Raw genomic sequence first — 26,707 nt, 5'->3', positions numbered from 1 at the left:
TTATTCCTGTGATGCAAAGCTGAATTTTCAGCATCATTACTCCAGTCTTCAGTGTCACATGATCCTTCAGAAATCATTCTAATATGATGATCTGCTGCTCAATAAACATTTATGATTATTTTCAATGTTGAAAACAGTTGTGTACTTTTTTTTCAGGATTCCTTGATGAATAGAAAGTTCAAAAGAACAGCATTTATCTGAAATACAAAGCTTCTGTAGCATTATACACTACCGTTCAAAAGTTTGGGGTCAGTAAAAATTTTTATTTTTATGTTTTTGAAAAGAAATTAAAGAAATGAATACTTTTATTCAGCAAGGATGCATTAAATCAATCAAAAGTGGCAGTAAAGACATTTATAATGTTACAAAAGATTAGATTTCAGATAAACACTGTTCTTTTGAACTTTCTATTCATCAAATAATCCTGAAAAAAAAATATTGTACACAAATATTTGTACAATTGTACACATTAAATGTTCTTGAGCAGCAGATCAGCATATCAGAATGATTTCTGAAGGATCATGTGACACTGAAGACTGGAGTAATGATGCTGAAAATTCAGCTTTGCATCACAGGAATAAATTACTTTGTGAAATATATTCAAATAGAAAACAGTTATTTTAAATTGTAATAATATTTCACAATATTACTGTTTTTTACTGTATTTTTAATGAAATAAATGTAGCCTTGGTGAGCAGACGAAACTTCTTTTAAAAACATTAAAAATCTTAGTGGTTCCAAACTTTTGGACTGTACTGTATATATATATATATATATATATATATATATATATATATATATATATATATATATATATATATATTATATGAATTAATAACAGTCAGAAAGTTAAAATATATTCATTTAATCTTCAGAGTGTAGTTAATGTGTGTTAATATTAATTTGAGTAATGTGTTTTTTATAACTGATACAGTTACTCTGAAACAAGTTGATGAAAAATAAATTCTAGAAAGAATTAAGCGTTATGTATTCAGAGCGTTATGAATCAGCGTGTCGAATCAGCTGTTCGGAGCGCCAAAGTCACATGATTTCAGCAGTTTGGCAGTTTGACACGCGATCCGAATCATGATTCGACACACTGATTCATAACGCTTCGAATCTTCCTGAAGCAGTGTTTTGAAATCGGCCATCACTAAATAAGTCGTTATTTTGTTTTTTTGGCTCACCAAAAATATTCTCGTTACTTAATAATATTAATATTGAACCACTGTACTCACATGAACTGATTTAAATATGTTTTTAGTACATTAATGGATCTTGAGAGAGGAAATGTCATGCTGCTCAGGCCTCACTGAGCCATCGGATTTCATCAAAAATATCTTAATTTGTGTTCCGAAGATGAACGAAGGTCTTACGGTGTGGAACGACATGAGGGTGAGTAATTAATGACAGAATTTTCATTTTTGGGTGAACTAACCCTTTAATTATAGGCTAATGAAATTATCATTAATTTAAAAGAAGGTATAAAAGCCAGAACCCCCCAGTTATCGGTCTTGTTATCTGTATCGGCAGATATCACTATCGGTAATGGTGGAAAAATTTAGTATCAGTGCATCTCTAAAATATATATGCTGTGTGTATATATATATATATATATATATATATATATATAAAATACACATGCCAATGTATTAAATGTTGAACAATATATAACATATTCATATCCAATAATGTAACTAGGATATGTTATTCCATGAGATTACCATGTAAATGTGTAAAAATGGTAATATTATGCTATTTTATAACTTATTTTTATCGAACCGAATTGAAGACGCTATTTCGTGAATGTCAGCATTAATTGATTAATTTAATTGCCTCAGTTCATCGACGGATCCGCACAGATGCTGTTGCCGCAGCGCACGCGCGCCCGCGCGCTCTCTCATTCTTCAGTTCGACCGTTGCGCGTCACCTGAGCAGATATCAGACCATCGCCTCGGATCTCTCTCGTGTTTATTCGTGAGAAACGGATCATGATGAGAGGTTTATCTGTTGTTCAGCTGCTGCTCGTGACACTGAGCGCGTCTCTGATGAGCGCGAGGGAAGCGCGAGAGATCGGCGGCGGTAATTTCATGGAGGATGAGCAGCAGTGGCTCTCCACCGTCCACCAGTACAGCCGCACGGTCAAGCACTGGAACCGCTTCAGAGACGTGAGTTTCTCCGCCGTCTGTCTGCTTTAAATCAGTGCATTATTTTGGGTGTTTATCTACTTGCAAATTCAACTGATGAAATTATCTGATGAACTGCAGCATTGTAAGGCTAGCCTATATTTTTAAAGTATCGACAAACACGTTTTAAAGTCTTGACTGCAAAAATGCAGTTTAACGTTTCCAACGTTGCTGCCATTAACAACAATTTTGTTCATATATACCTCATATAGTGGGGCATGTTGTCACAGTGGAACCAATTGGCATTGATTTGAGATTTTTGTTGTTGTTGTTGTATGGAACAAAAAACAAAACATTTGTATTTATGATGCATTTATGAGGCTAAGCTGCGTGCAAAACTGACAAAACAGTTATAAAAATAGAAAGAAGTTATCAATTCATCATGTTAAATTTTATAATGTTTGAAGCCAACACACAGTGCTAGAGTAAAACTGATGTAGATGCAGACTTTGTGACAACTAGCCCCGGTCTCTGCTATTGCAATGCAAGCTTCAGTATGAAAGTGATTTTGATATTTTTTTTATTTACAAATAACATCTAGTCTTACATCTTAGTGTTGCATGATTTATTTTATAGGGATGCAGGATGTATCGATTTGAAACCGTAATTGTCATCGACCCACATACTTTTAATGAATTAAATTTAATATTATTTTAATTCATTTTGTTTTACTGATATCTGTCGATAATGAATATTTATACTTAAATGGATTAGTCCACTTTTAAATAATATTTTCCTGATAATTTACTCACCCCCATGTCATCCAAGATGTTCATGTCTTTCTTTCTTCAGTCAAAAAGAAATGAAGATTTTTGATGAAAACATTCCAGGATTTTTCTCCATATAGTGGACTTCAATGACCTCCAACAGGTTGAAGGTCAAAATTTCAGTTTCATTGCAGCTTCAAAGAGTTTTAAACGATACCAGACGAGGAATAAGAGTCTTATCTAGAGAAACCATCGGTCATTTTTGAAAAAAATACAAATGTATATGCTTTATAAACACAAATTATCGTCTTGCACGTGCTTCCGCTTTCCGTATTCCTTCCCTATTCGACTTACGGAAAAAAACTAAACTTTCTTTTCGACTGAAGAAAGAAAGACATGAACATCTTGGATGACATGGGGGTGAGTAAATTATCAGGAAAATTTTATTTAAAAGTGAACTAATCCTTTAATATGTTTATTTAGTTAGTTTTTTTTTATTTTTTAGATTACTTTTTCTTCATTTAGCTTATACTACCTTCGCATGCTATTGGAATTACGAGTTTACTAGTTAAAAATTGGACGTGAACGCCCCCTCAAGTTCCCGAGTTTGGCATATTTACATATATGAATAACCATTTGAAGCATATTTTATATTTTATACACAGCAAAAATAGCCTGTATTTTTACCGAAATTACAGAAACGTAAGCAAGCTATCTAGATTGCGCGGTGAATGTTTATATTGTTGTCAATGAATGGGACGCTAAATATCATAATAATTGGATTTAATACGATTTTCCCAATAAATAGGCAAGAATATACCTGGTGTCCTGCATGATTCCTGTTATTTCCGACAACAAAGCACTTGAATGTGACGAGCTCGTAATCATGAAGTTGGAAGTAGGAAATTTCCAGTTTAAAGTCGGCATGAGATGGAAGTTGCACTAATCTTTTCTTCCCTATTGTGATGTATATCTGACTGAAGCGCTTCTCAAACAAGAACAAATGTAGGGCGGGGCTTGATTTTGTCTGTGGGGAATTGATTGTATGGTTGTGGTTTGCTATTGGTGGATGTCATGTGAGTGACAGGTTGCCCCGCCCTCGTCATCAGAGAAGAGAAGAGATGCTGCAAGAGGGAGGAGAAGATATTCTGATTCAAGATTACGAGGAACATGAATTTAAAGCAAAAATGTGCAGCGATAAATCATTTAGAATAAATAGTGAAGAACCTTAAACCTTCTGGGTAACTTCAACATCGCTGTGAAAACTCAATTTTTTAAAGAATGTTGTGAGAATCATTATTTCAGGTGTGTTTTATGGTAAGCATGTGCTTTATGTTCATCTATATTATGATGATTGTAGTCTACACAGATTTTTTTTTTTTTTTTTGGCAAAGCTTCGAGAAAACAATCCCTACTCTTTTTCCACACATAATCTCACCTCATCTCCATTACGCTGTTAGGAAGAGAGAGTGGGAAACGGAGGAAACGAGTGAGAGGTAGTGAGAAATGACAGCTGAAGTCTCGTCTGCTCCCCGAGGCCTTCCTGTCTGGATGAGTTAGCGCTACAAAGACAGACATTGTGTGTTTTGTGTTTACTCCCAAAAGACACCTTGGGAACTGTCATTCAGTGCAGGACCGGCTCCGGTGACAGGCGAGGGCCGGAGATTGTGTCCGTGTTATTAGGCCGGTGGTCTTAGGTAGCCCTGAGATGTGATTGGTTAGTTGGAGGGCTGTTTTGACAAACTACAGGTTTTGTTGTGTTGTGCTGCTCCACGTTCATCTTAAATCAACTCATCGTTCTGTGGAAGCTTGTTTCTGCCTCAGAATAAAAAATATATAAAAGGTAATTGGGACTTTTTATCTCACAGTTCTTCTGACTTTTTTCTCTCAATTAAGACACTTAAAAATAAATGTTCTTTATTGCATCTTTGGTTTAATGAAGAAACTTTCAACAACATTCATGCAATCTTTCCATTCCACAAAAGGTTCTTTAAAATGGTCCTTTGAAGAACTGATCACCGAAAGGTTCTTTGGGGAACCAGAAATGGTTCTTCTGTGGAATCACTGCTAAAAAAAACCCCTGTTTTGGAGTGTAACTCATATTATTACAGTTTAATTATTGAGCTGTTTTTTTTCCCTTGCATATTTGTAACAAACTCTGAAAGTAAATGGCCACAAAAACATGATGAGACATTGTTTTTGCATATTTTCTTTTTATAGGTATGTAAGAAATATTCCACACATGTGAACAACATCAGGCATTCTACACTCTAAAAACAATGTTACTCTAAAAACATTGGGTTAAAAATTATCCAAACGCCGGGTTGTTTTGTCTGACCCAGGATCTGGGTAACGCAAAAAACACCCAAACGCTGGGTTGTTACGTCTGACCCAGGATCTGGGTAACGCAAAAACTACCCAAACACTGGGTTGTTTTGTCTGACCCAGGATCTGGGTAATGCAAAAAACACCCAAACGCTGGGTTGTTACGTCTGACCCAGGATCTGGGTAACGCAAAAACTACCCAAACACTGGGTTGTTTTGTCTGACCCAGGATCTGGGTAACGGAAAAACTACCCAAACACTGGGTTGTTTTGTCTGACCCAGGATCTGGGTAACGCAAAAACTACCCAAACGCTGGGTTGTTTTGTCTGACCCAGGATCTGGGTAACGCAAAAACTACCCAAACGCTGGGTTGTTACATCTGACCCAAGATCTGGGTAACACAAAAACTACCCAAACGCTGGATTGTTACATCTGACCCAAGATCTGGGTAACACAAAAACTACCCAAACGCTGGGTTGTTTTGTCTGACCCAGGATCTGGGTAACGCAAAAACTACCCAAACGCCGGGTTGTTTTGTCTGACCCAGGATCTGGGTAACGCAAAAACTACCCAAATGCTGTGTTGTTACGCCTGACCCAGGATCTGGGTAACACAAAAACTACCCAAATGCTGGGTTATTACATCTGATCCAGGATCTGGGTAACACAAAAACTACCCAAACACTGGGTTGTTAGATCTGACCCAGGATCTGTGTAATGCAAAAACTACCCAAACACTGGGTTGTTACCTCTGACCCAGGATCTGGGTAACACAGAAACTACCCAAACGCTGGGTTGTTACCTCTGACCCAGGATCTGGGTAACACAAAAACTACCCAAATGCTGGATTATTACATCTGATCCAGGATCTGGGTAACGCAAAAACTACCCAAACACTGGGTTATTACATCTGATCCAGGATCTGGGTAACACAAAAACTACCCAAATGCTGGGTTATTACATCTGATCCAGGATCTGGGTAAAGCAAAAACTACCCAAACACTGGGTTGTTACGCCTGACCCAGGATCTTGGTAACGCAAAAACTACCCAAACGCTGGGTTGTTACCTCTGACCCAGGATCTGGGTAACACAGAAACTACCCAAACGCTGGGTTGTTACCTCTGACCCAGGATCTGGGTAACACAGAAACTACCCAAACGCTGGGTTGTTACATCTGACCCAGGATCTGGGTAACGCAAAAACTACCCAAACACTGGGTTGTTACGCCTGACCCAGGATCTTTGTAACGCAAAAACTACCCAAACGCAGGGTTGTTACGCCTGACCCAGGATCTGGGTAACACAGAAACTACCCAAACGCTGGGTTGTTACCTCTGACCCAGGATCTGGGTAACACAGAAACTACCCAAACGCTGGGTTGTTACCTCTGACCCAGGATCTGGGTAACACAGAAACTACCCAAACGCTGGGTTGTTACCTCTGACCCAGGATCTGGGTAACGCAAAAACTACCCAAACGCTGGGTTGTTACATCTGACCCAGGATCTGGGTAACGCAAAAACTACCCAAACACTGGGTTGTTACGCCTGACCCAGGATCTTTGTAACGCAAAAACTACCCAAACGCTGGGTTGTTACGCCTGACCCAGGATCTGGGTAACGCAGAAACTACCCAAACGCTGGGTTGTTACCTCTGACCCAGGATCTGGGTAACACAGAAACTACCCAAACGCTGGGTTATTACATCTGACCCAGGATCTGGGTAACACAAAAACTACCCAAATGCTGGGTTATTACATCTGACCCAGGATCTGGGTAACACAAAAACTACCCAAATGCTGGGTTATTACATCTGATCCAGGATCTGGGTAACGCAAAAACTACCCAAACGCTGGGTTGTTACCTCTGACCCAGGATCTGGGTAACGCAAAAACTACCCAAACGCTGGGTTGTTACGCCTGACCCAGGATCTGGGTAACGCAAAAACTACCCAAACGCTGGGTTGTTACCTCTGACCCAGGATCTGGGTAACACAAAAACTACCCAAACGCTGGGTTGTTACCTCTGACCCAGGATCTGGGTAACACAAAAACTACCCAAATGCTGGGTTATTACATCTGACCCAGGAGCTGGGTAACACAAAAACTACCCAAATGCTGGGTTATTACATCTGACCCAGGATCTTGGTAACGCAAAAACTACCCAAACGCTGGGTTGTTACGCCTGACCCAGGATCTGGGTAACACAGAAACTACCCAAACGCTGGGTTGTTACCTCTGACCCAGGATCTGGGTAACACAAAAACTACCCAAATGCTGGGTTATTACATCTGACCCAGGATCTGGGTAACACAAAAACTACCCAAACGCTGGGTTATTACATCTGACCCAGGATCTTGGTAACGCAAAAACTACCCAAACGCTGGGTTGTTACCTCTGACCCAGGATCTGGGTAACACAGAAACTACCCAAACGCTGGGTTGTTACATCTGACCCAGGATCTGGGTAACGCAAAAACTACCCAAACGCTGGGTTGTTACGCCTGACCCAGGATCTTTGTAACGCAAAAACTACCCAAACGCTGGGTTGTTACGCCTGACCCAGGATCTGGGTAACACAGAAACTACCCAAACGCTGGGTTGTTACCTCTGACCCAGGATCTGGGTAACACAGAAACTACCCAAACGCTGGGTTGTTACCTCTGACCCAGGATCTAGGTAACACAGAAACTACCCAAACGCTGGGTTGTTACCTCTGACCCAGGATCTGGGTAACGCAAAAACTACCCAAACGCTGGGTTGTTACATCTGACCCAGGATCTGGGTAACGCAAAAACTACCCAAACACTGGGTTGTTACGCCTGACCCAGGATCTTTGTAACGCAAAAACTACCCAAACGCTGGGTTGTTACGCCTGACCCAGGATCTGGGTAACACAGAAACTACCCAAACGCTGGGTTGTTACCTCTGACCCAGGATCTGGGTAACACAAAAACTACCCAAATGCTGGGTTATTACATCTGACCCAGGATCTGGGTAACACAAAAACTACCCAAATGCTGGGTTATTACATCTGATCCAGGATCTGGGTAACGCAAAAACTACCCAAATGCTGGGTTATTACGTCTGATCCAGGATCTGGGTAACACAGAGACTACCCAAACACTGGAAAAATAACCCCAAAAAATGACCGAAGAGGCTCAACCCATCAAGATGTTTTAGAGTGTAGATAATCTTCTGGTGTATTCAGGTTTTCCATTGAGGTCAAATTGTTTGAAGTCATTTGATCAGTGTCACGGTCAGATTGCTTACAATTTGATTTACCCATGCAATATTGCAGTTTATCAGTCAACTTGTGAGTAAAAAGAGACAAAGGTACAAGACAGTTAATTTATTTTGGTTCCTAAAATACTATCTATTACGCTGAGCTGAACGCACATGGATATGGTGATGCATGATGAATATTGTGTGAATAAATCCTGCGTCTTTCAAACTTCAGAAGTTTCACGCTGGTCAGAGGTGAAATCTGGAGTGTTAAAATGTAAATGATGAGCTGATGCATTGTGCCATATGCCAGACTAGAGATATTTTCTCACACTAATGATGTGTGTATGTGATTAATGCTTCTGTGTGACATGTTTATTCACACTCCTAACACTGTAAACACAGTCTATGAGCCTCATGCTATACTTCTTTACTGTAGCAGTCTTGTGTTTCTTCTCGTCTCCTTGTGTTTGTTAGTACAGGCTGCATGACAAAATACATTTCCAAAAAGTCAAATTGTGAGTATTTTGTGCTTGCTGCATGTTAAATGTGGACTATATCAAACTATGCTAGAAATACAAGAGTATTTCGAAATCTGTCAGGTGATTCACTGAGGAAAGTCGACTCTGTAAGCAGCTGACTGATGCTCCTGTCACGTTAGCACCTGTTTTTGCATAATGTGATGCAAATCCCAAACTTCAGAACAGATTCGAGCACAATTAGCTGAAGCTGCTGAAGGGAAGTGTCACTCAAACGTAACGGCGCGGACTGAGTAATATCTGTGCACCGAAGCAGTGATTGATTAATAGCTCTGCAGCGCGGCATCATTGTTATTAATAACAGCACTATCCCCGAGACAATCGTTAGGAAAGCAGCGTCTCATCTCCGTCAGTTATGAAGAATCTGTTATGTTGCAGTCATGTTTTAAACAGATTTCTTTACTCTGATAATGCAGCGTCTTGCACAGATGGTTGTTTCACAGAAAAATATGGAGAATATGCTGAGAATGATTTGTTGCAACTGCTGTGAATAAGTCAGATTAAAGGGAGTTTGTTGCCTGTAATTGTTTAATTCATGGTGTAAATACTAGAGAAGTGAGGTGTAGATTTGTCTTTGCATTTTTGGATGAGAAGAATTTATGAAACTAGTCAAGTGAATTCACAGTTAGTCTGCTCTGAACTAGGCAGTAAAATTAAATGTTAAAAAAGGTTTGTTTGCTTTTGCAGCAGTACATTTTTGGTTCTCAAAAGTGTGAGCTTAAATAGTGAGCTTCATAGTCGAGCTGACGTTTGCTACACATTTTAGTTTTGTAAATTGGTGTATTTCTGAGTGAAAAGGAAAAAAACGACTTGTTTTATTTAAGGGGAATTGATTGGATGAAGATAAACTAGGGTTGTGCATCATTCAGAATTAAATTAAGATGAATCGCTTTGTTGTTTTCCTCATTTGTGGGAAGTAGCTTTTGAGTAGCTTTTTTTTAAAGTCAGAATTGCAAGTTATAAAGTCAGAATTGCAAGTTATAAAGTCAGAATTGTGAGTTATAAAGTCAGAATTGCGAGATGTAAAGTCAGAATTGTGAGTTATAAAGCCAGAATTGCATCTTATAAAGTCAGAATTGCGAGATATAGGGCCCTATAATACACCCGGCGCAATGCGACGCAAGGCGCAGCGCAAGTGTGTTTGCTAGTTTGCGTCCGGCGCCGTTCGCGTTTTCACGTTCAGCGCCACGTCCTTAAATTAGTAAATGCATTTGCGCCAGTTAGTGCGCCCATGGGCGTGCTGGTCTAAAAAAGAGGTGTGTTCAGGCGCATTGCCGGTGCATTGCTATTTTAAGGAGCTGAAAATAGACTGCGCCATAGACCAACTCAAACCTGGTCTAAAGTCTAAAGTCAATGGCGCAATATTTTTTTGTTAGAGCGCGTTGGTAGAAACTGCACCTCTGGGCGCGTCCACAGTGCGCGTTGACATTGCTTATTACACACAGGGATGCGCATCACACAAACATGCCAAATATTAAAAACAAAAGGATTACAGTGTAAAAGAATATTATTGTGTAGGCTACATAAATATAAAAATGTAATGATGAATAGTCATTGCGTGTATTAGAATTAGGCTATCTATTTTCAATTCAGCCTATTACTACTTATAATGATGAACGAAATTGGCTAATTAATTGAACAATCGTGCCAATACACACACATATATATATATATATTAACTGACTCATCGCGTGTACGCCATGTAAATAGCAATCCGCCATGGCACGAGCGCATCTCGCTCTTAAAGGGAATGGGAGATGACTCTCTGATTGGTTTATTGAATGTTACGCCCATTACTCATTAAGAGAATAGGGACAACCCATTTCAAAAATGCGCCCCGGCGCACGGACCGTTTTTCCGTCATTAAAATAGCAAAAGTGGATTTGGACACGCCCTGAGTGCACCTGCTCCGTGCGCTTTACACTTTGCGTTTAGATCGTTAAAATAGGGCCCATAAAGTCAGAATTGCGAGTTATAAAGTCAGAATTGCAAGTTATAAAGTCAGAATTGCATCTTATAAAGTCAGAATTGTGAGTTATAAAGTCACAACTGCGAGATATAAAGTCAGAATTGTGAGTTATAAAGTCAGAATTGTGAGTTATAAAGTCAGAATTGTGAGTTATAAAGTCAGAATTGCGAGATATAAAGTCAGAATTGCGAGTTATAAAGTCAGAATTGCATCTTATAAAGTCAGAATTGTGAGTTATAAAGTCAGAATTGTGAGTTATAAAGTCAGAATTGTGAGTTATAAAGTCAGAATTGCGAGATATAAAGTCAGAATTGCGAGTTATAAAGTCAGAATTGCATCTTATAAAGTCAGAATTGTGAGTTATAAAGTCAGAATTGCGAGTTATAAAGTCAGAATTGCATCTTATAAAGTCAGAATTGTGAGTTATAAAGTCAGAATTGTGAGATATAAAGTCAGAATTGCGAGTTATAAAGTCAGAATTGTGAGTTATAAAGTCAGAACTGCGAGATATAAAGTCAGAATTGCGAGTTATAAAGTCAGAATTGCGAGATATAAAGTCAGAATTGTGAGTTATAAAGTCAGAATTGCATCTTATAAAGTCAGAATTGTGAGTTATAAAGTCAGAATTGCGAGTTATAAACCCAGAATTGCATCTTATAAAGTCAGAATTGTGAGTTATAAAGTCAGAATTGTGAGTTATAAAGTCAGAATTGCATCTTATAAAGTCAGAATTGCGAGTTATAAAGTCAGAATTGCATCTTATAAAGTCAGAATTGTGTGTTATAAAGTCAGAATTGCGAGATATAAAGTCAGAATTGCGAGTTATAAAGTCAGAATTGAGTTATAAAGTCAGAATTGTGAGTTATAAAGTCAGAACTGCGAGATGTAAAGTCAGAATTGCGAGTTATAAAGTCAGAATTGCATCTTATAAAGTCAGAATTGCGAGTTATAAAGTCAGAATTGCGAGATATAAAGTCAGAATTGCGAGTTATAAAGTCAGAATTGTGAGTTATAAAGTCAGAATTGTGAGTTATAAAGTCAGAACTGCGAGATATAAAGTCAGAATTGTGAGTTATAAAGTCAGAATTGCGAGTTATAAAGTCAGAATTGCATCTTATAAAGTCAGAATTGTGAGTTATAAAGTCAGAATTGTGAGTTATAAAGTCAGAATTGCGAGTTATAAAGTCAGAATTGCATCTTATAAAGTCAGAATTGCGAGTTATAAAGTCAGAATTGTGAGTTATAAAGTCAGAACTGCGAGATATAAAGTCAGAATTGCGAGTTATAAAGTCAGAATTGCGAGTTATAAAGTCAGAATTGCGAGATATAAAGTCAGAATTGCATCTTATAAAGTCAGAATTGTGAGTTATAAAGTCAGAGTTGCGAGATATAAAGTCAGAATTGCATCTTATAAAGTCAGAATTGTGAGTTATAAAGTCAGAATTGCGAGATATAAAGTCAGAATTGCGAGTTATAAAGTCAGAATTGTGAGTTATAAAGTCAGAATTGTGAGTTATAAAGTCAGAATTGCGAGATATAAAGTCAGAATTGCGAGTTATAAAGTCAGAATTGCGAGTTATAAAGTCAGAATTGCGAGTTATAAAGTCAGAATTGCGAGATATAAAGTCAGAATTGCATCTTATAAAGTCAGAATTGTGAGTTATAAAGTCAGAGTTGCGAGATATAAAGTCAGAATTGCATCTTATAAAGTCAGAATTGTGAGTTATAAAGTCAGAATTGCGAGATATAAAGTCAGAATTGCGAGTTATAAAGTCAGAATTGCGAGATATAAAGTCAGAATTGCGAGTTATAAAGTCAGAATTGCGAGATATAAAGTCAGAATTGCGAGTTATAAAGTCAGAATTGTGAGTTATAAAGTCAGAATTGTGAGTTATAAAGTCAGAATTGCGAGATATAAAGTCAGAATTGCATCTTATAAAGTCAGAATTGTGAGTTATAAAGTCAGAGTTGCGAGATATAAAGTCAGAATTGCATCTTATAAAGTCAGAATTGTGAGTTATAAAGTCAGAATTGCGAGATATAAAGTCAGAATTGTGAGTTATAAAGTCAGAATTGCGAGTTATAAAGTCAGAATTGTGAGTTATAAAGTCAGAATTGCGAGTTATAAAGTCAGAATTGCATCTTATAAAGTCAGAATTGTGAGTTATAAAGTCAGAATTGCGAGTTATAAAGTCAGAATTGCATCTTATAAAGTCAGAATTGTGAGATATAAAGTCAGAATTGCGAGTTATAAAGTCAGAATTGTGAGTTATAAAGTCAGAACTGCGAGATATAAAGTCAGAATTGCGAGTTATAAAGTCAGAATTGCGAGTTATAAAGTCAGAATTGCGAGTTATAAAGTCAGAATTGCATCTTATAAAGTCAGAATTGTGAGTTATAAAGTCAGAATTGCGAGTTATAAAGTCAGAATTGCATCTTATAAAGTCAGAATTGTGAGTTATAAAGTCAGAATTGCGAGTTATAAAGTCAGAATTGCATCTTATAAAGTCAGAATTGTGAGATATAAAGTCAGAATTGGGAAATATAAAGTCAGAATTGGGAAATATAAAGTCAGAATTGCGAGATATAAAGTCAGAATTGCGAGTTATAAAGTCAGAATTGCGAGTTATAATGTCAGAATTGCTAGTTATAAAGTCAGAATTGGGAAATATAAAGTCAGAATTGCGAGATATAAAGTCAGAATTGCGAGTTATAAAGTCAGAATTGCGAGTTATAATGTCAGAATTGCTAGTTATAAAGTCAGAATTGGGAAATATAAAGTCAGAATTGGGAAATATAAAGTCAGAATTGCGAGATATAAAGTCAGAATTGCGAGTTATAATGTCAGAATTGTGAAATATAAAGTCAGAATTGTGAAATATAAATTCAGAATTGCGAGTTATAAAGTCAGAACTGCGAGATATAAAGCAATTCTGAATTTTTTTCTCACAATTGCGAATTTTTTTTCATGCAATTCTGAGAAAAAGTCAGAATTGTAAGATAAATAGTCACAATTACCTTTTTTTTTTTTATTTCATGGCGGAAACAAGATTTCATAGAAATGCCATCTGTTTTTTTTTTTGTGGCCAAATCAATTTAAATTTTTATTTATTGAAAGGGAGCCAGTAGCTTTTATTGTTGCTTTTATTGTTTTGGCAGATAAAAAAGAGAAGAAGCTCAATGAAAAGAAGTAAAGTAGTCACTGATAGACACATAAGCCCAATAGTGTGTGTGTTGAAGTCTGTGCTTTTGGTTTTCGCGTGCGTTAATGAGAAACTAGTTAGTTAAAGCCTGATTGTCTTTTTGTGTCTGCTGAATCATTCATGATGACATGACTTCATTTTGGGAGTTTTTGGATTTAAGTGTAAACAGGATGAGATCACTTTCCTCTTTGTACCTCGATTATGTTGTGTTCTTCTGTTTACAGGTAAACACTTTATTGCAATATATATGGTAAACGGTTCAGGGAGTGGGTGTGGCATGAGCGCCACTGCAAATTATACAAATGTATTGAGTTTCTGCATGTAAAACTTCTTGTCCTTCTAAAAGCTTTACTGGTTACTGGGGCTTATTTTACATTCAGGACACATTGTACATAAAAGAACAGAAATCTTGTTGCTGTCAGAGACAGTGGATGGTCTTATTTTTTAGTTGTTATAGCAACCATAGGAATGTTGCAGGAGTGTTTTAATGGAAACACTTTACAATAGAGACCCAATGCATGCATTAATGACCAATACGTTTGTTACAGAATCGTTGTTAATGTTGGCTCAGTAAAATTAACAGATACAAATGTTGGTTTTAATAATGCATTGTATGGAACACCACCTAAATAAAGTATACCATGGTAATGAATGTTTACCATACTTAAAAACTATGGTATTTACATGGTATCGAGGGGAAGTACTGTAGTGTTTTAGGTAGTGTAACTAAGAAAGAAACAACAAAAAGAGTGTGCTTATACATGTGAGGTAATTTATGAGCAGTCATGCTCTTTTTATTCTGTTATTTAGTGTCAGACTGACTGAATTTTATTTATTTAGAGCTAGACTCGAGTTCTCGTTAGGCCAGTTTGTTCAGTCCGTTAATGTGGATGTGAACCCATAAACTTGCTTCACTGCCACCATGATGGTGCTTAATTCTTAATGATGCATCTGCTCTCAGCACCTGGCCTTTAAATTTTCATCATCAGAAACCTTTCACCCCGTCTGCAGCTCTCGGTATCGCTGTATAAAACTAGCACACATACTGAAGGGGACACTGAGGAGTCTTGTTTGTCCTTCTGCATATGCTTGCAGTCAGACAGCAGGGGATTGTGGGTAATTGCTCTTGCCCAGGGCGATGTGACCAATGCGTCTGCCCTCCACTGCCCACACTAGTTTTGCTGCACTGGTGCAGGTTAGAGGGTGTTTTAAAAGTGATGCATCCTGTTTGCAAAAGAGGGTATAGATGATACACATTGAAGTGCACCCTTTTTTAAAAAAGGCTCCTAGTTTTGTTTTGGAGTCTCCTACAATAGTTCTACATGCATCCAAGGTCAAAAACACATTTTCTGAAACCGTTCGATCAAAGATTTGGTCTCTAAGCCCCGCCTTTCTGAGAGCTGCTCTGCTCTGATTGGTCAGATGGCTCGGTCTGTTGTGATTGGTTGGAAACTAAACACTCATTAGCATATCTGAATCTCAGCTCTTGATACGAACCGTAACGATGGCGTCGGTTTTACCGTATCAATCTCATCAAAGTGGATTTGCTTTGGCAGCAGAAAACAGCGTCTTCTCGACATGAACAACACGAACCAAACTCTTCCAGTCTCAGATACAACTACATTGATTGAGGGTGGGGCAAAGAGATGCTGTTCAGCCAATGAAATGCATAGGCTGGCATTATGCAAATTAGTTACAAACCTACATAGTTTCAAGCAGAAAGTGAGACTGGAATTACTGACGATTATTTCAGTTATTATAAAATGAGCTTTAATTGCTTTCAGTGTAATTTAGCCACAATTTGAAGAAAAGTTTTTGTTTTTCATGAGACTTTGTGACTTTTCCCCATATATTAGGGAGTGCAAATGGCTAATGAGCCAATAATTGCTGCTCTGCCACCATCTACTGTTTATACTGTTATAATTTCATGTCTTTTTAAATAAAAGTTTGTTTGCCACAAAGTGTTCCTTCATCTTTAAACTTTTAGTTTTACAAATCACCATCATCACATTAAAAATAACATTCAAGTTGGATCATATTTAGAGATTTGAAGTGCAGAGAAAAATGTTCAGCTAGTTAAATAATGCAAGACATAAATTGATTTTGGTTGGAAATTGGTTGAATGATAAAAAGTGTTTCTTTATGACAATTGGTTGTAAAGTAAGATGAATTTGTGACTTCAACAGAAAAGAAAAAATCTTTCTTTTGATAAAAGATTATGAAGGCGATTATTTTTTATTATTGTTATTATTTAAAATAACTTGCACTGATGGGATTATTCACAATAACTCCAGGAACATGAGTTTAGAAAATAAATAGGACAAATTTTAATTTCATGGTGACTTTAACAACCTAATTCATGTTTTTTTTTTTTTTTTTTCAGTTTTGCTACTTTCTCAATACAAAGCCAGCTATATTTTTCAGTCCAGCTTTACGTACATATGCAGTTTCCGTTGATTTTTGCACATGCAATGAAAATATAAAAATGTACTTGTCATTAAGCGTCAGGATTGATGTTGTTAAGGTCTATGCCTGTTGAGTTTTATCATGTCTGTGCATAGAGAAGGGATATTGTTGAAATGCATCATTTAGTAAACAATGGATACTAAACACACATAATGATTCACATCAGTTTGATTCAATGCATATGCAAGAAACAGCTTTGCTTTTGAGTGGCCAGATTTATATGTGTTTGTGTGAGAGAGCTTGTTAATATTTCTTGAGACAGACGGTAATGGTTTTGCCGATATCAGGCTCAGCTGTTACAGAAGCAGAAACGTATGGAAATATAATGCAAAAGCAATCTGGAAATATATGCAGAAGCAAACATGAATGTTTGGCCAGTGTGTTCCTGTTGAACATGCTTAACACGCATGCTTGTTTTACTGTCAAGTATTTCAAGGGTCATCTTTCCATTAAACAGTTGTGTTGTTATTCAAGTACATGATTTGTTTTTGTTTCACTTCATTTTGATGATTTTTGATTTTCTGAAGCCACCTTCTTCTACAGTAAATTAATTTTGATTTAAGAATGTGTAGATATTTGTACTGGAAAATGTTCTATATAGAACTCTAGGGTTCTTGATTTAATTTTAAATAACACTTTATGCCAAAAAGGTTCTGTATAAGGAAAAACACAATACTTTCATGTTCAACAGGTTACTTAAATATTTTCTAGTGATAAAGTATGTTTATGAGCTGTTTAATTCATAAAATTGAATGAAAATTAAAAATGAGTTGAAACTAAAACTACGCCCAGAAAATGACCACATGATGGGAAGGTTCTAAGATGGTTATTTCACAATCAAAAGTGACAGAAGCCTTGAAATGTAACTTTTTTGTTTTTCAGGAAAACCAACGTAATATATTTTTGTTCAATAATATTTTTTTGATTATTATTTAAAATTTTGAGGTTTTTTTATGAAACTATGCAATATTTATACAATTTTTATTAGCTGTTTTTCCCCATTGAAAAAATACACATTTTTTTCTAATATATTTTTAAATTAGGCCTATTTTTCATTTAAAACAGTATTCCATGTTAAAAATCCCATTCCAATGAAGCAAAAAAAAATTAAAATGTCAAAACGTAAAAATTTTTGGGTCATTTTTAACCAAAGAGGACCAATGGGTTGAGGTTCCATATAAAACCTTTCCTTCTAAGAGTGGCAAAATCATTTTTTTGCAGTGCAGTGTAATGGAGTTTTTGATTCGTTGAAAGCCAGTCACATCTGATGTTATGTCAACATGTGCTGGAGTCTTTTCACTGGACCGAGCTGCTGTTCTTTTGACAGTGAAAGTCTTTGTTGTTGGTTTTTGTGAGCAGTGTGTAAGCGTTCGGATCGCAGCCTTCTGAAAGACTTCATTTGAAACCCTCTCGGGTGTCAGATCGGGTTTCTGATAGCAGGGAATAATTTAAGGCGGAGATATGATCTCCGACTGAAGTCGTGAGACACAGGTGGATCTCCAGGTATTGCATCTTTTGAAGAATCGTAAATCATGTGTGACGTGAGCGCGCATCTCTTCGGAATATCAAACCTAATAACAGAGCGCTTCCTCTGTTCTCCTGAAAGTCTTTTATATCCTTGTCTTCTCTGACACAGTGGGCGCAGGAGGTCTTTCTGTTTTATGTGTTTGAGTTAAAGACGCGTTACCCTCCGGATGAGACCGCTTCAGTGATAATGATGTTTTAGAGAAAGTCTTTGTTCTCACTTTAATGACGGACCTCCTGCAGCCAGATTCAGTTTGATGGTTGTTCTGCAGTTCTTCAGGGGAAAGTGTTGGATGAGCAGAGTCAGTGTTTCCTGCAGAATTACATAGAAATAAAAATAGAATGTAGAACAGTATGTTTCATGTGATAAACTTTAACAAACTTTCCAAACAGAATCTCTGTCAAGAAAGGTCACATTTGACCCCCAGATAACAACAAATAAATGTATTTTGCATGAAGAAAATGTGATTAATGGGCTTGAATGTTGTGGAAATCATATAAACTCTAAAAATGATCACACTCTAAAAAACTCTGGGTTGTTACGTCTGACCCAGGAGCTGGGTAACGCAAAAACTACCCAAACGCTGGGTTGTTACATCTGACCCGTGAGCTGGGTAACGCAAAAAACACCCAAACACTGGGTTGTTACGCCTGACCCAGGAGCTGGGTAACGCAAAAAACACCCAAACACTGGGTTGTTACATCTGACCCAGGAGCTGGGTAACGTAAAAACCACCCAAACACTGGGCTGTTACGCCTGACCCAGGAGCTGGGTAATGCAAAAAACACCCAAACGCTGAGTTGTTACGCCTGACCCAGGAGATGGGTAACGCAAAAACCACCCAAACACTGGGTTGTTAAGTCTGACCCAGGAGCTGGGTAACGCAAAAAACTACTCAAACGCTGGGTTGTTACATCTGACCCAGGAGGTGGGTAACGCAAAAAACACCCAAATGCTGGGTTGTTACGCCTGACCCAGGAGCTGGGTAATGCAAAAAACACCCAAACGCTGGGTTGTTACGCCTGACCCAGGAGATGGGTAACGCAAAAACCACCCAAACACTGGGTTGTTAAGTCTGACCCAGGAGCTGGGTAACGCAAAAAACACCCAAACGCTGGGTTGTTGCGTCTGACCCAGGAGATGGGTAACGCAAAAACCACCCAAACGCTGGGTTGTTACGCCTGACCCAGGAGATGGGTAACGCAAAAACCACCCAAACACTGGGCTGTTACGCCTGACCCAGGAGCTGGGTAATGCAAAAAACACCCAAACGCTGGGTTGTTACGCCTGACCCAGGAGCTGGGTAACGTAAAAACCACCCAAACGCTGGGCTGTTACGCCTGACCCAGGAGCTGGGTAATGCAAAAAACACCCAAACGCTGGGTTGTTGCGTCTGACCCAGGAGATGGGTAACGCAAAAACCACCCAAACACTGGGTTGTTAAGTCTGACCCAGGAGCTGGGTAACGCAAAAACCACCCAAACACTGGGTTGTTAAGTCTGACCCAGGAGCTGGGTAACGCAAAAAACTACTCAAACGCTGGGTTGTTACATCTGACCCAGGAGGTGGGTAACGCAAAAAACACCCAAATGCTGGGTTGTTACGCCTGACCCAGGAGCTGGGTAATGCAAAAAACACCCAAACGCTGGGTTGTTACGCCTGACCCAGGAGATGGGTAACGCAAAAACCACCCAAACACTGGGTTGTTAAGTCTGACCCAGGAGCTGGGTAACGCAAAAAACACCCAAACGCTGGGTTGTTGCGTCTGACCCAGGAGATGGGTAACGCAAAAACCACCCAAACGCTGGGTTGTTACGCCTGACCCAGGAGATGGGTAACGCAAAAACCACCCAAACACTGGGCTGTTACGCCTGACCCAGGAGCTGGGTAATGCAAAAAACACCCAAACGCTGGGTTGTTACGCCTGACCCAGGAGCTGGGTAACGTAAAAACCACCCAAACGCTGGGCTGTTACGCCTGACCCAGGAGCTGGGTAATGCAAAAAACACCCAAACACTGGGTTGTTAAGTCTGACCCAGGAGCTGGGTAACGCAAAAAACACCCAAACGCTGGGTTGTTGCGTCTGACCCAGGAGATGGGTAACGCAAAAACCACCCAAACGCTGGGCTGTTACGCCTGACCCAGGAGATGGGTAACGCAAAAACCACCCAAACACTGGGTTGTTAAGTCTGACCCAGGAGCTGGGTAACGCAAAAAACACCCAAACGCTGGGTTGTTGCGTCTGACCCAGGAGATGGGTAACGCAAAAACCACCCAAACGCTGGGTTGTTACGCCTGACCCAGGAGATGGGTAACGCAAAAACCACCCAAACACTGGGCTGTTACGCCTGACCCAGGAGCTGGGTAATGCAAAAAACACCCAAACGCTGGGTTGTTACGCCTGACCCAGGAGCTGGGTAACGTAAAAACCACCCAAACGCTGGGCTGTTACGCCTGACCCAGGAGCTGGGTAATGCAAAAAACACCCAAACGCTGGGTTGTTACGCCTGACCCAGGAGATGGGTAACGCAAAAACCACCCAAACACTGGGCTGTTACGCCTGACCCAGGAGCTGGGTAATGCAAAAAACACCCAAACGCTGGGTTGTTGCGTCTGACCCAGGAGATGGGTAACGCAAAAACCACCCAAACACTGGGTTGTTAAGTCTGACCCAGGAGCTGGGTAACGCAAAAACCACCCAAACACTGGGTTGTTAAGTCTGACCCAGGAGCTGGGTAACGCAAAAACCAACCAAACGCTGGGTTTTTACATCTGACCCAGGAGCTGGGTAACGCAAAAAACACCCAAACGCTGGGTTGTTACGCCTGACCCAGGAGCTGGGTAACGCAAAAAACTACCCAAACGCTGGGTTGTTACGCCTGACCCAGGAGCTGGGTAACGCAAAAAACTACCCAAACGCTGGGTTGTTACGCCTGACCCAGGAGCTGGGTAACGCAAAAAACTACCCAAATGCTGGGTTGTTACGCCTGACCCAGGAGCTGGGTAACGCAAAAAACACCCAAACGCTGGGTTGTTACGCCTGACCCAGGAGCTGGGTAACGCAAAAAACTACCCAAACGCTGGGTTGTTACGCCTGACCCAGGAGCTGGGTAACGCAAAAAACTACCCAAACGCTGGGTTGTTACGCCTGACCCAGGAGCTGGGTAACGCAAAAAACTACCCAAACGCTGGGTTGTTACGCCTGACCCAGGAGCTGGGTAACGCAAAAAACTACCCAAACGCTGGGTTGTTACGCCTGACCCAGGAGCTGGGTAACGCAAAAACTACCCAAACACTGGGTTGTTACGCCTGACCCAGGAGGTGGGTAACGCAAAAACCACCCAAACGCTGGGTTGTTACGCCTGACCCAGGAGCTGGGTAACGCAAAAACTACCCAAACGCTGGGTTGTTACGCCTGACCCAGGAGCTGGGTAACGCAAAAACTACCCAAACGCTGGGTTGTTACGCCTGACCCAGGAGCTGGGTAACGCAAAAACTACCCAAACGCTGGGTTGTTACATCTGACCCAGGAGCTGGGTAACGCAAAAAACACCCAAACGCTGGGTTGTTACGCCTGACCCAGGAGGTGGGTAACGCAAAAAACACCCAAATTCTGGGTTGTTACGCCTGACCCAGAAGCTGGGTCCATTTGTCCATTTTCAACCCAACTTGGGTTGTTTTTAACCCAGCATTTTTTAGAGTGTAGCTTTTATTTTTATAATTTTAGTGTTCATTTGAATTTTAGTTTAACTTTTAGTAATTTCATTATGTGCTTTTGTCATTTTATTAGTTAATATAAATAAAATTTAGGTTTAATTTATTTTTATTTTTATTTGCAATTCCAGTTATTAACTTTAAAATTTAAGTGGGATTAACATTATAAGTGGGATTATCAGCGTGAAATATGTCCGTTTTCTTCTGTCATAGTTGCTCTTTTGAATTGATTCATTTCACAGACTTTGTACAAATGTTAATGATGATCTGGAGTGTTCTGGACAGGTGACTGTGTTTACTCTCTTGTTCCTGTGGGGTTGGAAGTGAAACTCGACTGGCAGCTGGCAGCCTCGGTCTGTGATATCCATTTATTCTGGCCACACGATAAGAGCTGCAGGCCGGAGGTTGTTTGGATTCTGCCCAGGAGGAGACCGACACACGCTCGACTGAAGCAAATGTCCAGTTTCATGGTGCTCATATGGCCAGACTGATATGAAACCACGTTCTGTGAAGAGCCTTAATGCATTTCTGACAGGATGCAGTGGCGAGTCTTTTATTTCTCAGGCATGTCTGTCAGTAAATGGCAGAACTGCAAGAGCGAGACCGCATAGAGAACGTAAATAGTGAGTGAAAGAAAGCAAAAAACTCAGCAATTTTGACAGAGCTCAGGGTTGTGTTTCAGAGAGGGATGCAATGCACACTATTACTCTGTTCTGACATGTAGTGAGACACATATAGACAGCATTTTAAGACATTTCAGGACATTAAGGCTGCTCCTAAAGACACTTTTGTTGCAATGCATTACAGTGCACGAGTATGCATGTGATGCGGCTTTAGGGTTTGAACAAACGTCGGTATCTGAGACTTCTTTTGGCCAAATTCTAATGTATGTTTGTGCATTGTATTCATTGCAACACACACTCAGCCTTACATTGTTCAAACTGGAAGATGCACTTCATTATAGCACTCAGATTTTCATGATATGTCCCCTTTAAATCTCATTTAAATTGACTATTTTACCCAATATTTGTATGTTCTTTATAGGTTTTTTTTTTATTAGACACACAACCCTAATCGTGAGTCGAGTGAAGTTGCTGCCTGTGTGTTTCAAATCAGTCACTTCTAAGAAGATGTTTTATTTAGGATGCTGCCTTGTAAATTAGTTCCCTATGTAGACAGCAACACGACTTGCTCTGTTTTGGAGCAGAGCTAATCTGCCACAAAAATATGCTTTCTCTGAGAATGAAACCACAATAAAGTAAAACAAAACACGTTACTGCAGAGAGGAGCGTTTGGGGAGAAATAGTCCTCCCCACTTCACAGATCACAGACTGACAGGCAGAGAGGCACTTTTGAGGCTTGAGGAGTGACATGTAGCGTCTCCACTGCCAAAGCAATTTGTGGAGTGCTGCGATTTGTGGACAGGGTTTCATTACAGAAGCTGCTGGGTCATCGGCCCGTCAGTCAGCTCTGATTTTGTCAATCAGCGTTACGCAGTTTCTAGATCATCATCGAGGAAATATTGATTTAAAAACAGACCATTTGTAATTTTTTAGTTCCATGCACAGTTTCACACCCTCCGACTATACTTGAAACACTCAAGCAATATTTAGAGCTAAATGTAAGATTTATGTATTGAATTGCATATAAAATTTGTTGTACATAAACAAACTAATAAACTTAATGTGATGCATAATTGTCAGTCATACAGGGCATAAAATTGCAAGATTAGTTCACTTCAGAATTAAAATTTCCTGATAATTTACTCACCCCCATGTCATCTAAGATGTTCATGTCTTTCTTTCTTCAGTCAAAAAGAAATGAGGAAAACATTCCAGGATTTTTCTCCATATAGTGGACTTCACTGGGGTTCAACGGGTTGAAGGTCCAAATGTCAGCTTCAAAGAGCTCTACATGATCCCAGACGAGGAATAAGAGTCTTATCTAGAGAAACCATCAGCCATTTTCTGAAAAAAATAAAAAATTATATACTTTTTAACCACAAATGCTCATCTTGCACTGCTCTGTGATGCTCCACGCATGACGTAATCATGATGGAAAGGTCACATGTGATATAGCCGGAAGTACCGCAGTAGATTTCATTTTCTCCTCCAACTTCAAAATCGTCCGACATCTTTGTTTTACCTTTTTTTGTAAAGGCCGTTCGACTTAGTCTTTGCACGTTCTCTTTGTAAACACTGGATCGGTACTTCCATGACCTTTCCAACATGATTACGTCATGCATGGAGCATCACAGAGCAGTGCAAGATGAGCATTTATGGTTAAAAAGTATATAATTTTTTATTTTTGTTTAGAAAATGAGTGATGGTTTCTCTAGATAAGACTCTTATTCCTCGTCTGGGATCATGTAGAGCTCTTTGAAGCTGAGATTTGGACCTTCAACCCGTTGAACCCCAGTGAAGTCCACTATATGGAGAAAAATCCTGGAATGTTTTCCTCAAAAACCTTCATTTCTTTTCCACTGATGAAAGAAAGACTTAAACATCTTGGATGACATGGGGGTGAGGAAATTATCAGGAAATTTGTATTCTGAAGTGAACTAATCCCTTAATCCTGGGTGTTGGTAAGTATATGAAACGGTGTCAATCGCCAGTTACATTTTTATGAATTATAGCAATGCAATGTTGTGAGAACGGTGAACAAACGTGATTTGATGGGGCAGTGATGCATTGTCACAAAAGTTTAAGCCTTGCCAATTGAATTATTCAAGCTCAAGAAGACGTGAACGGGAACTCAATTCATTACTCTGTCAAGTTTTATGTGTGCAAACATCTGAAGCGCGCACACAGAAAGCTGCATCTCAGACAGCGTGCGAATCCTGAATTAAGCTCTCTTTGCGCTTGAAAATGCCTGTATCCTCGTAAACATTGTCAGTTATGGCTTAAGTGTATTAGTTTTATGTTCAAACTGTATAATCCTAATAGAAATTTTGCATGCAATTAAAATCTGAATTTTAGTTCTGTAAAAAATGAATTTTTATGTATTTTTGTCAATAACAAATGAAGCTTTTTATCCACATAATGATGCAGATATTGATGTAGTCATGCTAACCTGCCAAACTTTGACCCAAACTTTGATTAATCAGCAGATATTTGGACATCCAGACATGACTACTTGCAGCAGCCGCTGAAAAACCCATATTGATCGAGCACTATTGTCAATCTGTTCTTTTCTGCTTTGCTTTACATTTTGCTCATTCTCGAGGGCTTTGTCTGCATCTAATTGAACAGTGCAGCTCCTAAATGCTACAAAATCACAAATTGATTGTGTTGGCAGAAGCTGCACATGCGGATGTGTGAATGTCAGATTAGTATGCATGTGCAGCACCAGCGCAGCGTGAAGCATGCAAATTTTATTGGAACTAAATTTCAGCAGAGCTTCCCAGTAGGATTCGCTCCAGGAGCTCGACAACATTATAATGAGAAATCTGAGCTGAAGTCGAGCTGCCGTCGCTCTCTTTGTGTCTGATGACACTTTCACTGTTCTGTCTTCAGCGTTTGATTCAGTCTTCTGCGAGGGCAAACTCACGTCTTACAGTTTTTCCAGCTTTCATGCATGAGCAAAACCCTGAGCATTTGAAGCTGTACTGAGTCAACATGAAATCACAATTACTTTCATGCATGTTCCTGGTCTCTTTGTGACATTTTAGTCTTTGCACATTATTCTAAACAAACCGCTTAATCTTATAATCTTATAGTACATATTTTTGATGAAGAACTAAATCATTTCTGATGCTTTTTGTGAGAAAAAACAAAACAAAAAATCTTCTCTTCTGCAGCTCTGACTACTCTTACGATACTTTTAAAATGTTTTTGGACACTTTTGTAGCTTGAAACGGTTGATGACTGGAAAAAAACATCTGCGTGTCTTAAATTCATCTTTTGGTATTTTTTCAGTGTAAAACATAATCTTTTTTATTAAACTATTCCTTAACACATTTTTTATTTTATTTTATTTTAAATTGACTGGAATAAACCTATGCACTTCTTCAAAAATTCACCTTTTATATTTTGTCAGTGTAAAAAAAAACCTTTTTAATTAAATGATTCCTTTATTATTTTATTTTATTTTATTTAAAATAAAATAAAATAAAATTGACTTAAACATCTGTATGAAGAGTAAATAATTTTTTTTAAATTATTTTAAAATGGTAAAATTTTTAATTCTTTAAAAAAATTTAATTCTTTAAAAATTCACATTTTGTATTTTGTTCAGTGTAAAAAAAACCCTTTTGTATTAAATGATTCCTTAAAACATATTTTATTTTATTTTATTTTAAATAAAATAAATAAAATTGACTGAAACAATAAAGAGTCTTCAAAAATTCACCTTTTGTATTTTTTCAGTATAAAAAAAACTTTTTTATTAAACAATTCCTTAAAACATTTATTTTATTTTATTTTATTTTATTTTAAATGGATTGGAATAAACATCTGCATAAAGAGTCTTCAAAAATTCACCTTTTGTATTTCATCAGTGTAAAAAAAAAAACTTTTTTTTTATTAAACAATTCCTTAAAACATTTATTTTATTTTATTTTATTTTATTTTAGCTGACATTTAGCTGCAGTTCCATAATAAGGACATTCACCTTTTGTATTTTTGAGGTTTAGAAGGATATAATAATGAGTAAATAATGACAGTATGTTAATTTTTGATTAAATAATTCCATAGAACCTTTTTTTATTATTTATTTTATTTGATTTTATTATTCAGTAATTCCCGGAGACATACTGCGTCCTGCGGGAAATCCCTCGGCTCATATTCTCCCAGATCATATATTAATAGATGACAATTAAAGCAAATGTGAAGCGCAGAGCTGTCCTCTTTCAT

The 26,707-nt window shown here is 38.4% G+C and overlaps 1 protein-coding gene across 4 annotated transcripts in view; it reads left to right on the top strand.

The window, feature by feature from the left end:
• Window positions 1–26,707, top strand: part of LOC125255252 (testican-2-like) — a 113,386-nt gene that overhangs the window by 63,547 nt on the left and 23,132 nt on the right. Inside the window, exon 1 of one of the 4 annotated variants that reach the window (XM_048170299.1) lies at window positions 1,835–2,168. The exons of 2 other annotated variants lie outside the window; for them this stretch is intronic. In XM_048170299.1, the coding sequence (XP_048026256.1) occupies window positions 1,992–2,168 (177 nt within the window). In that variant the 5' untranslated portion in view covers window positions 1,835–1,991. Of the gene's footprint in view, window positions 1–1,834; window positions 2,169–26,707 lie in introns of those variants that run through there. One more of the 4 variants, XM_048170303.1, reaches the window with a different exon arrangement.

The sequence above is a fragment of the Megalobrama amblycephala genome, linkage group LG20 (assembly GCF_018812025.1).
Source record: "Megalobrama amblycephala isolate DHTTF-2021 linkage group LG20, ASM1881202v1, whole genome shotgun sequence".
Taxonomy (NCBI): Eukaryota; Metazoa; Chordata; class Actinopteri; order Cypriniformes; family Xenocyprididae; genus Megalobrama; species Megalobrama amblycephala.
This window is presented reverse-complemented; position numbering and strand designations above follow the sequence as displayed.